The sequence below is a fragment of the Lontra canadensis genome, unplaced genomic scaffold, assembly GCF_010015895.1.
Source record: "Lontra canadensis isolate GAN:19392208 unplaced genomic scaffold, GSC_riverotter_1.0 scaffold12, whole genome shotgun sequence".
NCBI lineage: Eukaryota > Metazoa > Chordata > Mammalia > Carnivora > Mustelidae > Lontra > Lontra canadensis.
The window spans coordinates 7,679,377-7,692,588 of record NW_022631006.1 but is presented as its reverse complement, the minus strand read 5'-3'; the positions used below and the strand labels follow the sequence as shown (position 1 = coordinate 7,692,588).

General features: G+C 40.8%; 2 gene segments (V, D, J or C); both read left to right on the top strand.

Annotated features, from left to right (window-relative positions):
- Nucleotides 1-4,935: 4,935 nt before the first annotated feature.
- On the top strand, nt 4,936-5,801 carry LOC116867080. The segment is given in 2 exon segments: nt 4,936-5,100; nt 5,306-5,801. Coding segments are annotated over 2 exon segments (450 nt in total).
- Nucleotides 5,802-7,442: 1,641 nt separating this feature from the next.
- LOC116867075 overlaps nt 7,443-13,212 on the top strand; it is a 470,514-nt gene continuing 464,744 nt past the window's right edge. Inside the window, 2 exon segments of the C gene segment in view lie at nt 7,443-7,524; nt 7,655-7,945. Coding sequence covers nt 7,479-7,524; nt 7,655-7,945 — 337 coding nt within the window.

The following is a 13,212-nucleotide window of genomic DNA, read 5'->3' as shown; positions in this document are numbered from 1 at the left end:
ATCTCTGCTACTCAAAATGTGGACCAGCAGTATTGCAACTTGTGCAAAATCTCAGGCTCCACCTTAGATCGATTGAATTTAAGTCTGCATTTTACCAAGAGCCCCGGGTAATTCTATCACTTAAAAGTTTGAGAAGCAGCAACCTGATTGGTAGCCAGAGGGATTGTTTAAAGCATAAGTCAAAAGTTGTCTCTACGTGCCTAAAATGCTTCAGTGGTTTTCTATTAACTCCCACAGTAAAATACAAACTCTAGGTTGTGATATACAAGGTTGGGCGTCATTTGAATCTCTCCTGACCCCTCAGTCTTAGCTCTTAGCTCTCCTTCCCTGTCTCTCTGTGCCACAATGACACTGATCTCCTCTCAGTTTTCTGAATTTGCCATATCCTTTCCCACATTTGGTCTCACTCTTTCATCCATGTGAGATGATCTTCCCCTACATCTCAGCAACCCGACTCATTTTCATCTCTCAGCTCAAATAACACTACTGTAGAAAAGGCCTTCTGACTTCAGCTGGTCTCTCTGGCTAATGCGACCCCCACAGACCTCCTCTTAATTCTCCATCCCAACACCCCAGTTACTTCCCTGGTGGTTGTAACCACTGCGTGCAGTTATATGGTTGACTTATGTATCGATATGGTCATTGCCCATATCTCTGATTAGAACACAAGTTCTGTGAGGCCAGATGTATTATTTATTTTGTTCATGGGTTTGTTCTTAGTTCACAGAATAGTGACTGACCCACAGCTGTCAATTATATGAGGCAAAAGAAAATTCAGGGAGCTTACTGCTCTATCATTCTACTGAATGAATGCATGAAGGAATGGAGGAACGAATGAATGTTTTGGCCCTCCTTTCTGTCCCCCTTTTTCATTCTTCTCATCCCCAACCCAACATTATATATATTCTCTTTGCTTAAGTATGTGGTACAATTTAGTTCTCTGTGGCCCTTATCCTCCCAACTCAGATCCTGACCTTTCTTTGCTCAGTGGGGTCTGCCAAATAATTATATCCACTCGGAGTCTCAGCCTGTCTCGACTCAGCTGAATTCACTTTATCAGGTATAATCTGAATGAGCTGGGCCAACTCAAAGGCTAGTAACCCCATAATGAAACACCTAAAAGGAAAAAGAAAAAAAGACATATCCAAAAGGCTTTGGAAAGTAGAAAAGTGAACTCAAGTCAAATAATCATGAGCACATGTCAAAGTTTTATTTCAAATTATTGCAAGAGGAAAGCTCCTCAGGAAACAAGTTCAAATAATCAGCCTTGTTAGAGACATTTCGTAGGAGACTAGATTTTTTAAAAAGTCTGATTAAAGATCATTAGTATGGTCAGAGGACTGGTTCATTATTATTCTATTTTTGAATGTCTGTGCACTTGATATTAGGTTCCTCAGATTATTAATAATCATTTGAGTGTGTTAACACTAATTTCCCAGAAGGAGTTTATTTCATTAAAGTATATCAGAAAATAGCTCTAGCATTTTATCAGAAATTATAAGTCCCATATGGGGCTATACATTACATCCTTCAAAAAAAAGTCCATTCTAGACCAGTTTGGGCAAACTTATCTTTCTCAAAGGCATTCAAATCTTTACTAAAGTATTTATAAATGTGGGAGAGAAGGGGTTTGGCAGGACTTGGACCTTGACCTTCTTACAAGCTAATAATCTTATTGTTTCTTTGATGTTGTTTTTGAAGATGCAGGACTCCTAGGTCAGAGACAAAGCATTTTATTTTTGCAAAGCAAGAACATTGGCATATTTGCTTCAGTTGCCTTTGCTCTTCATTTTCACAGGGTGATATAATGGGTACACAGGGAAGTTATGCATGCAGTGGGATTATGTAATAGCCAAGGAACACTGAGCTTGGGGAATTTACTGCTTTTTTAGCAAGCAGCAAGCAAGCTTGTTCTTTGTCTCCAAGAAGACATTACCATATTGCTCAAGGTTGCTTGCTGCAAGCACAGTGCTAAAAATTGGTTCAGGTTGAGTGGTCATGACCTTATATTACTGGCACACCCAGCAAGATATGTAGAAGTATGAAAGATTCATGGTGGATTGTCTTTCAACAATAACCACTCCCCTGTGCATTTCTAGAAAGGTTTCTCATGAATATGCGAGTCCATCAGCCATGCTGATTATTCTGACTGAAAGAGACCAAGACTAAATCCATTCAATTTGTCTTCAACAGCAGTTGATTCAAGTTACTGTTGGCAGAACTCTAAGCAGCATGATGACACCAATTTGCAGCATTAACTTTAACCATGCCTCCTAGGATCCCAAATTCAGTCATCTGTGATTAAGTCCCAGGATACAGACAGCTAGGATATAAGCTAATATTCATTATGATCCATGCAAGGGAGTTTAAACTGACACACCGATCTTTGGTTTAATTGTCAAAAAAAAAAAAAAAAAAAAGACCAAGAAACAACCACATTCCTGATAAAACAGTGTTCTCTGGCCCTTTTCTCCCCAGACATCAACATAAAACCCAAGAAATCACAAGTTAACCCAGTGAGGGATTTATTGTTAAACTTGATGAAAGTCAGCATTCCATCACTTTGGTTAAGCTATATGAGAATTGTTACTGAGCAGTTGCAAACTCTGTAACACTTCACAAGGCATAGTTCAAGACTGATTGGATGTCAGAAGCATATATGTTGGCACCAGTCAGATTGGAAAAAGGCTGTGCTGATTTATATTTGTGTGCACATGTGGGGATAGGACTCCATGTTGAGAAGCTTCCTCTGATGGTGTTGGACACAGCAGAATAGTTCAGAACAGGCCATATTCATTTCAGTTTTTCTGTTTTCGTAGAATGTGCAAGATGATGCCCAGCCAGAGGAGGTCAAATTGCCAACTGCAGCTGTTGCTTGGCCCCAGCAGATCACATGGTTGTCTTGCCAGGTGGCAGTCCTGGATCTAGCACACAGAGACAGCATTCATCCCTCACCCTTCCTGACCTCTCAGGGTCTATGGGTTTTCCTCTTTCAGGTGCCAGGGCTGTTGCTCTTTTTCTACTACCCACAAAACTGGAGATTTTTATATGCACGGAAACACACTCATCTTTACCCATTGTGTGCTCGTTAACATCACTGTATTGTTTATGTAGTTGACTTTTAAATCGTACAGGAAAAAAGAGGAGATACAAACAATGTATGGCACTGCCATGTCATCAGTACCCAGAACGTGGACCTGGAGCACATTTGAAATATGTGAATTTAAAGGGACACAAAATTATACTAGCATTTTCAATCTGAGATAAATCTCCTTTGAATGAAGGCTGCTCTGCAGTCCTTTGAGGTTCACAAGACATATCTAAAAAATGTACTAGTGTCGAAAATGAAGACTACTTAAATCAAATGAGAGAGGGGACTGTGGATTTCCTTTTTGATTGATTTCTCAGCACCGTCCTTCCATCATCTGAAGGAGTTCCATATATTCTTTAGACAGCATTAGGCACGGAATCTTCTGCAGGCAGGACAGCACTGATGCTATGTGGATTCTGTCATTTTGCCAGCACGGATATGGATTTGCAGCCACCACAGTATTAAGTCTATTGGAAATTTATATTCATTTTTGTGACAAATCTTAAAAAAGGGTGGGGTGCTTCATATAAAGACTCTGCTTCAGGTCCACGTTCTATTTTTAAGGCTTTGTATTTGGTGTTCATAAATTTCCCAAGACCATGTATGGTTGCTATCTTCTGTGGCTGTCCCATCTCCTTTGGTTTTTACCTTTACTGAGAAGTGACTATGTGGTTTCTGTCAAATGGAGTGTACTGTTAGAGAAGGGATTCCAATATTAGCCTCTTTTCCCTCATTCTGTTTCTGCCACAGTTTGGGAAAAGCCTGACCAGTCTCTTTTGTCTGGGTACTGATTGCATGATTACATGGCTCCTGAATGGAAGAGGACTGTGCCACTGCTCATCCGAAGCCACCAGCTTCTGTGAGGACACGTGACAGGCTGTGGAATAGGAAAGACAGCTGTTGTCTGTGCTTGTTTCTCTGTAGCCCCCGGGAAGCTTCCAGCATACATTGCCCTCTGATAAATCTGGTTTGCTGGCTAGGGTAGGATGGATCTGCATAGAGTGCAAGACCAGATCTGTAACTTTTGGAAATGAATCCCTAAATACTGAAGCCTTATGCAAGAAAAGGAAATAAGAAGAATTAGAAAAACAAACATGTACACTAGGTTTTATTTATAGTTTAGATATTGAAGTCAGATCCATCTCTATAGTAATGATAATAATAATAATGACAGCTATAGTAAGCACTATTTTGATACACATTTGTCATTGGTGCAAAATGGTATGAAGAATCCCAAGTTTCTCTAGCTCTTGGCCTTGCTAAAAAAATATTGCTCAAGTTTTGAGCTGGAAACATGTTTATTTGGTCAGATTTGGGGCCACTGTCTTGAAAGGATTCTTTTGATTTAGAATAAATTTCTTTAAAAATTGGAGATGAGGGAATAAGATAGGAAGTGTCTGGCCTGATGTGGAGAAGAGTACACAATATAAAATCCTCCCTGAATCGCACGAAACTCATGGGGCTTCTAAAACAGAATACTCTATGACCGCTTTCTCGGTGCAGGAAAGTGGCTGTTTTCTATAATTGCTTTTGCTCAGACAAGTGTTACCATTTTATGTAAAACACATACACATCTCCCTTTCCCCACACACACTGACTTGGACCATGTGCTTCTTAAAATTTTAATTTTACTAAAGTGGCAGATTTTTACTCTATCAGTTCATATAATAAGGATCTACATTTTGAACATTTCTTTGATCACTAACATGAGTCCACAAGATGGCAGTGTTTTCTCAGGGAGTGAAGAAACCTCAGTGTGTGTGTGTTTGTGAGAGACAGAGAGAGAGAGAGAGAGAGAGGGGGAGTCGAGAGGAGGGGCTTGGTGGTGTAGCAGGGATGGTGAAAAAGTCTCTTTTTTCCTAATTGGTAGGAAAGCAGAAGAATTTGAAATGTCTGAGCTAGACTCATTTTTTTAGGGCTTAAAATCTGAATCCTCAGTGAACCTGGGGAAGATAGAACGATGAAGTCCTCAAGAGTTTTACTAGTGATCCTGTGGCTTCAGTTAACCTGTGAGTTTGGGGCATCTCTCTGGGAATATAAAGTCCAGTATTTGGAGTTTTCATCTATTCTGGGCCTGTGGGTAGAAACATGAACGATTTCCCCCACTTAGGGAGGGGTGGGATAGGAGGCCTGTGAAAATTCATTTAAATTCTGGAGAGTAAGCAACCACTACCCAACAAATATCCTTTGACTGACCCCTGTCTTTTTTCATAGGGATGAGGAGTCAACAGAAGGGAGTGGAGCAGAGTCCCGGATCTCTGAGCCTTCGGGAGGGAGACGCTGCCTCTCTCAACTGCAATTACAGCGACAGTGCTTCCCAGTACTTCATGTGGTACAGACAGTATTCCGGGAAGGGCCCTGAGTTGCTGATGTACATGTACTCCAAAGGTAACAAGACGGAAGGAAGATTTTCGGGACAGGTTGATAGAGCAAAACAATATGTCTCCCTGCTCATCAGAGACTCCCAGCCCAGCGACTCAGCCATCTACCTCTGTGCAGTGAGCACACAGTACTTCCCTGGCACCTGCTGTCTGTACCCAAACCCTCTAGGATCCCAGCACTGTCTTGATATAGAGCCTAAGCTGCAGGGTAGAGAAATTCTCTTTGCTCTCTAGATGCACACAGGAATTAAAAGCATTAGCCATGGCCATAAAATGCCTTATACCCACAGGTAGAGCATGGGAGCACAGAATGACTTCAGATTTCCTGAGAAGGATCGCCAAGCAAGTATCTAAAAAAGTTTCAGACACTGAGGAGTTTTGTTATGGTGATTAAAGACCGGCATGGATCAATTATGAAAATACCACATGGTATTGAAGATGATGTCTTAGAAAATGTTGTTGAGGGAAGGAAGTTGATAACACCAAAGATTATACCAAAAGACCCCTCCTCTGGGGGACGCTTGGGTGGCTCAGTGGGTTAAGCTTCTGCCTTCGGCTCAGGTCAGGATCTCAGCATCCTGAGATCGAGCCCAACATCGGACACTCTGCTCAGTGGGGAGTCTGCTTACCCTCTCTCTCTGCCTGGCTCTCTGCCTACTTGTGATCTCTCTCTGTCAAATAAATAAATAAAATCTTTAAAAAAAAAAAAAAAACCCTCCTCTGGAATTGCCCTACAACTTATGCCCAAGTCCAGGAAAAATGTTTCTGGCTTGATAGAAATAAGGCCTTGTGGTAAATGTTACAATTACAGGGGGAGAATGTAAAAGTCACATTTACTGTAAAGCTGAAGATGTGGCCCATTAGACAGTACACTGTTTATGTAGTCTAAAAGTGTGGGAAAATCTGGAAATGGGGAGTTAAGATTTCTGTTCATTTTTGTTCCCATAGTCACTGATAAAAAGATGCAACCTGGAATTTGCTCTCATTTCCAGTATGCTGGCTGCACTCCGTCCAGCTTTACTGAGTTCATATAGATTCACTATTTTTCTCTTTCCTTAATTCCTTCTAGAATCACTTATTTATATGTCATATTTCCCTTACAATTATAATACTGCTCACTTTTCTGGTTTTTTTTTAGTGTGAGGTCTCCATCGTTTGGCAAAATTTATCAGTCTGACAATTAGAACAGGACTCTCCCTTTCTCCGCTTAAACATGGGGTGCCCAGGTTACTCTCTCATAGCATAAACACACATTAAACATGTTCACCTGAAACCAAGGAATCTTCTTCACACTTTCTACCTGACAAAGAAAAGTACTGCCTTTGTAAGTTTGCACTGATTAGATAATGTCACATGTTCCAGGCTAATTTTAAGTATCATCCAGCAGTGCAAGGCCATATGAAGCTCAGCTCCACTGAGGCAATTGATTTTAGTCCTTCTGCCTGATGAATGGCTTTAAAAGGTAATATAAAGCCTCTCAACCATACTCCAAAGTAAAATATTCTCTTCTGTGACTAATTTCTCAGTGAAGTAAATTACTCTTCTATTTTTACAAAGCTCCCATTTCTCTTTTATTTTGGGACTAATACCATGTACGACAGAAGGTGACATCATCACAGATTCAGGGAGGAAGGAACACTTTCTGTTGAAGTTCTGATGATCACCTCTCTGAAATGAGAACAGAAGACAGCTAGCTCTCTCAGATCCTTGGTCCTGCCTGTGGAGGCAGAGGGTGATGCTGCACAGAAGAGACGTTTGTTCTGGTTCCAGGTCCTCACCAGACAATCAGCCCCTCCTTCCTGCAGCTGGCTGACGTTGTGCAGAGAAGAAACCGTGACAAAAAGAGGCCAGAAGAGAAAGACTCCTTCTTACGTTCTTTGAAACTTGTCAAAGCCACAGACTTGTCAAGCCCCACCTCCCCACTCTTCCTGTAGCTCTGAAGGCTTAGTGATCTCAGCTACTGTCCTACCTGTGCAGAAAGCCCACAGTGTCTCCACTGCTCAGCCATGCTCCTGCTGCTCATCTCAATGCTTGACGTGATTTTTGCCCCAAGTGAGTAACATTCCCTTTCTTTTCCTCCCTACACAAAAGTGACCATGTTCTAACTGGATGCAGAATAAAGACACCTTCTCTTACCAGGTAAGTCTGTCTTGGACTCACTGACTTGGCATTGACGTTTCAGGAGGAACCGGAGCTCAGTCGGTGACCCAGCCCGATGCCCATGTCACTGTCTCTGAAGAAGCTGCTCTGGAGCTGAGGTGCAACTATTCCTATAGTGGAACTCCTTATCTCTACTGGTACGTGCAGTACCCCAACCAAAGCCTCCAGCTTGTCCTCCGGTACTTTTCAGGGAACACCCTGGTTAAAGGCATCAAAGGTTTTGAGGCTGAATTTAGGAAGACTGAATCCTCCTTCCACCTGAGGAAACACTCAGCGCATGGGAGCGATACGGCCGAGTACTTCTGTGCTGTGAGTGACACAGCGTCTGGGACTGCAGGGGGAGCTGAACACAAACCTCCTGAGACACTGGGACTTTTTGTGACTCAGGACCTCAAGAGAGAGTTTCCCCAGATCTCTTCCTCAGTGAAGAAATATAGGGCAGGACAGGCTGGGCTCTGGGAAACGCTTTACTCTTGAGTAGTTGCTTCAGCAGTAATGCTGTGCTGCATTAAGATAGACTTTGTTCCAGATGGAGGTCTTCTGATGAATTTCTCCAGGAGAGACGCACCTCCACCAATTCCCCACGCCACTCCCACTCTGAGTATGTCATGAAGTGTCAGAGTTCTGAAGTGGAAAAGGCAAGAGCATTTGTGTTTTAAAAAAATCACTTCTAGCATTCATTAAAGTAATTGGCACTGCCTCAGGTGTTGATCTCCATGTGGAAAACGGAAGTACTTGGTTATGATGTTAGCGGACAAGCTGGGCCACGTACGTTCTCAACAAAGGCAACGTGTACAGCAAAGGTTTTTAATCAGTGCAATTCAGTCTCCACCTAGATTTGAAGCTTAACTGCTAGCACCTAAATATCCAACTGTGTGACACTGACATACTTTAAAGTAAAATAGACATCACAATACCTAGATTTCCAATCTTGTGTAACAGAAAGCCAATGAACCTAATTTACATGATTCTTAAAGCAATATTGAGATTCTAAAAGTCACCCAGTCATAATTGTTTTTTGAAAGTTATCCCAGTGATTTTCGAATTAAAAATTTGAGGCTCCTAACCCATAAAAGGGTATCAAATGTAATATCTGCTGAAAAACTCTTAGGTATTTTGTAAGAAGCCACACTAATTCATGATATAATATAAAATTGCACACTCAACAAAGATTCCTAGTCTTTCAAACCACATTAACGAAGTTCATAGGAAAATAGATCTCCACGACCAAAGCTCACGATGTCAAAGATTACATTAATTCTAATAGGGGTATCCAAAACCAGGGAATATTTTTATTCCTCTGAAACAGCTGTGTCAAAGAGTTCATACGTTTAAGATGTTTTATATACATGATTATGACTCTAAATTATATGTGATTTATGTGATTTAAAAAATTGCCCCAAAATGTTATAAAAGTTTGTACACACAGGAATTAAGCCTCACAGAGCAGAAATTCATTTTGAAATTAGTAATAAGTAAGCAATTATACTTCATGTCCTCCGACTTCTTTCTACATCTCTGTTCACCTCCTCTTTTTTTCAAAGATTTTATTTTTAATTAAGCTCCACACCCACTGTGGGGCTCAAAGTTACAACCCAGAGATCAAGAATCATATGTGCCTCCAACCAAACCAGCCAGGCACCCTATCACCCCTCTTTTATTTTCTTCTGGGAAACATCTCTAGTCTACTCCCAAAATAATATCTCTTCTTAATCTATTGATAACATTTCTTTCTATCTTTTCTGGGAAAAGGACAAAATGATCATGTTCTTACTAAATCTTTATCGAACTGCCCTCTGTTATAAGAAATGTCTCCTTATTTCTGGGTTCATTTTGTACTTTTCTGGGATGCTATTTGGGATATTTTGGGATACAAACACTCACATGTTTGTCTTTCCTGCTATACCTCAGTGTCTTAAGAATAGCGACAATGTTTCATTCAGTTTTTGATTTCTTAAGACCTAGCACAAGATCTAGTTTAAGAAGACCTTCAATAAATTGCTGTGGGCTTATTTTTAAATAGTTTGGAGAAATTACATGCAACCCTGAAGGTTCAATTTGACAAGATATTTTAAGATAATAGCCTTCATCAAATGGCATTTTGACAAAGAAACCAGTTCACTTAAAAAAAAAAAAAAAAAATCCCCAGCCTGGTTTCGACCAGTAGGGGCACTCTAGGCATTACTATAAAAGAGCGACTTTTTCCCTCTAGTTCTGAGATAGTTGGATGTTAGTGAAAATTTGAATGAGAGCTAGCAGCAGTTGGGAGAGCATCTAGACTAGTCATACCTTTTCAGGACAAGGAGATTGCCATATATTCATCTGTGAGAATGGTCTGCTGCTGTGATGGGTGTGACAGAGAGGACTCCAAGCAGAACTGAGCATCATCTAGAGTAAAGGGAAAGCTGGAAGCTCCAGGAGAAAACATTTACACTACTTATTTCCATTTTGATGTTTATGACTAAAAATTATAAAGTATGAGCCTTTATCCTCACTTCAAAATTATTCCAAAGATTTCTACCTTCTGTTGTACCTCCTCTGAAATTAGAAAAACAGGGGAAAAAGGAGATGAGAAGATGAAATGGGAGAAAAATAATGAGCACATGTAGAGAGAGAAGAGAAAAGACAGTGAGGAGAAGAGAGATTGGGAGAAAGAAATAGGACATTTCAAAATGTGGCCTATACGTCATAGTCACAGAACAGAATTGGTCAGATGTACCTGCAGGGTATACGGGGAAAGTGTTGGAAAAGAGATGAAGGGAGATAAAAATGAGATCAGGGTGACCATCATATACACGTTCAATTTCCTTCCATCAACCAAAGTCTTGTTCAAGACATTTTATTTGTTCATGATGACCACAAGTCTGAGATTTACAGAATTCTCCTAATTACATTTAATTATATTCACTTCCTTAAGGGATTGAGTAAATTAACAATGCATTCAACAATGTATTCCTTCTTTGACACAGATTTCTTTTTTCTTTTTTTTAAGATTTTATTCATTTATTTGACAGGGAGACAGAGATCACAAGCAGGCAGAGAGGCTGGCAGAGAGAGAGGGGGAAGAAGGCTCCCTGCCGAGCAGAGAGCCCAATGTGGGGCTCGATCCCAGGACCCTGAGATCATGACCTGAGCTGAAGACAGGGGCTTTAACCCATTGAGCCACCCAGGCACCCCAAGACACAGATTTCTTATAAGTGAATTCTCAATCACTTTTCAGATTATGTGTCCTGATTTTCAGCTAAGGAAATTGGGTCACTGACCCTGATCATTTTTCAGGCTGTACTTGACCCAGAGGAGGACTTCATTTCTCTCTGAAGCTTCTTTTCCCTTTCTTTACTCCCCTCTTTCATGTCTGATTACTGGGGACAGTCTATGTGGAGGTGATCATATGAGAATGATGAGCCTAGATGTTTCTGTGCCCATGGTCAGACGTTTAGCAGTCAGCAGGGCAATGTCAGTACCCTGCTGAAAAACTAGAAGGAAACCTTTTTGCTCTCTGATCTCCTTGTACTCCTCTTTATTAAGGACAGACTCGGCCTAGTTGTTACTTCCTTTTCAGCTATTTGGGAGCTAGAGGATAGGCTTTCTCAGGAGAAAAGCTTCCTTCTTAGAGGCCCAGTGATCTTGGCAGGCCAAGCTCTCTCAGTGTTCCATAGTTTTCTGCTCTTCATCCTCAAGTTCCCTGATATCTGACCCCAGATTTATATGTGAATCCACATAGGATTCCTCACTTGAGTTCTCTTGGCATAACCTGGCTGGTCACCACTCTTTGGCAAAGCACAGGGAGTCGGGGACATTTTCAGTCTATCATCTATCTAGAATTGCCTTCTTTCTAAGCTAAATGGGTGTTTAATTTTATTAACATATAATGTATTATTTGCCAAGGGGTACAGGTCTGTGAATCGTCAGGCTTACACACTTCACAGCACTCACCATAGCACATACTTTCCCCAATGTCCATAACCCAGCCACCCCATCCCTACCCCCTTCCCCCAAGCAACCCTCAGTTTGTTTCCCGAGATTAAGAGTCTCTTATGGTTTGCCTCTCTCCTGATCCCATCTTGTTTCATTTTTTCCTTCCCTACACCCCAAATCCCCTACCCTGCCTCTCTAATTCTTCCTATCAGGGAGAATATATAATAATTGTTATGACCTGTTTTTAAAAAAAACTTGTAGAACTTAAATTCTAAAGGGCAACTTCCTGATGTAGGGAAGGTCAGAATCAATGATGATGGATGGAAAATCTCTTGATCTGATAATGTTTAAACATTTCATTATCATACCTGTACAGAAGTTTAAATTTCTATGAAATGTGATCTATCAATATTTTCTATTATGCTTTCTGACAGGCTTAAACAAACTATGACCATCCTAAATTTATTTAAAAATAGCTTATCTTTTATTTTATTTTAAAATGTTAAATTTTAACATTTTATTTTGTCACAGATATTAAGGTAGCTGTCCACATTCGTTTGTTAATTTCTAAATGACTCTCCATTTATCAAGGCACATTTAATTTTTTTTAACTTACCTTTCCCCATTTTTGTTGTAACTAAGTTTCCATCAGTAATTTGTATGTTTGAACTTTCAATTCCACCCCATTGATCTATCTGGACCTTTATAGTAGCACGCTTTTTCAATTAGTAAAGCATTCCAATTTGTCTTATTAACTGAAGAGGAAAATGCCTCTTCATTCTGAGAATTTCAAGGCTTCCTGAAAGACCAAGAACATCTGCAGTATCCGATTTTGCCTCTAGAGAAAGATGTTACACAAATTGAACTTCACAAAAGCCAGAAACCAACCAGGTCTTTGAAGAAGAGCTTTTGCTTTACATACCGGTAAACTCACTTACCACTTTGTCAGTGTCCATGTGGCTGAACCGTTTGCAGAAAAAAGCCCCTGTTTCTCTGCAGCTCTGACATGAAGGCCACCCTCCTCTCAGTGTTGGTGACAATATTCACACTTGGTGAGTATAATGCCTTTTTATTCTCTTTCTGGGGTCTTCCTGATTTAGATTAGTTGAAAGGAATATTCTCCTCAGTCTGCAAGACTTCCCTGATGTTAAATTGGCGTTACAGGAGGAACAGGAGCTCAGACAGTGACCCAGCCTGAGGACCACATCTCCATCTTTGAAGGGGACTTCGTGCAGATCAAGTGCAACTACTCGTATTCTGGGAGTCCCATACTCTTCTGGTATGTCCAGTATCCCAAACAGGCCCTCCAGTTACTCCTGAAGCACATCTCAGGAGAGAGTACCAAAGGCTTCGTGGCCAACCTTAACCGAGATGAGACATCTTTCCATCTGAAGAAACAATCAGCTCAAGAGGAAGACTCAGCCACGTATTACTGTGCTCTGAGTGACACAGTAACTGGTTTCATAAGGGAAGCAGAGCACAAACCCTTTAGGAGTTACAGAAAGTATTTCTTCAGAATTTCTTTTTTTTTTTTTTTAAGATTTATTTATTTTAGAGAGAGGGAGAGAGAGCGTGTACGTGAGTGGGGAAAGGAGCAGAAGGAGAGAGAGAGAGAATACCAAGCAGACTCCACGCTGAGTATGGAGCCCAACAGGGAGCTCG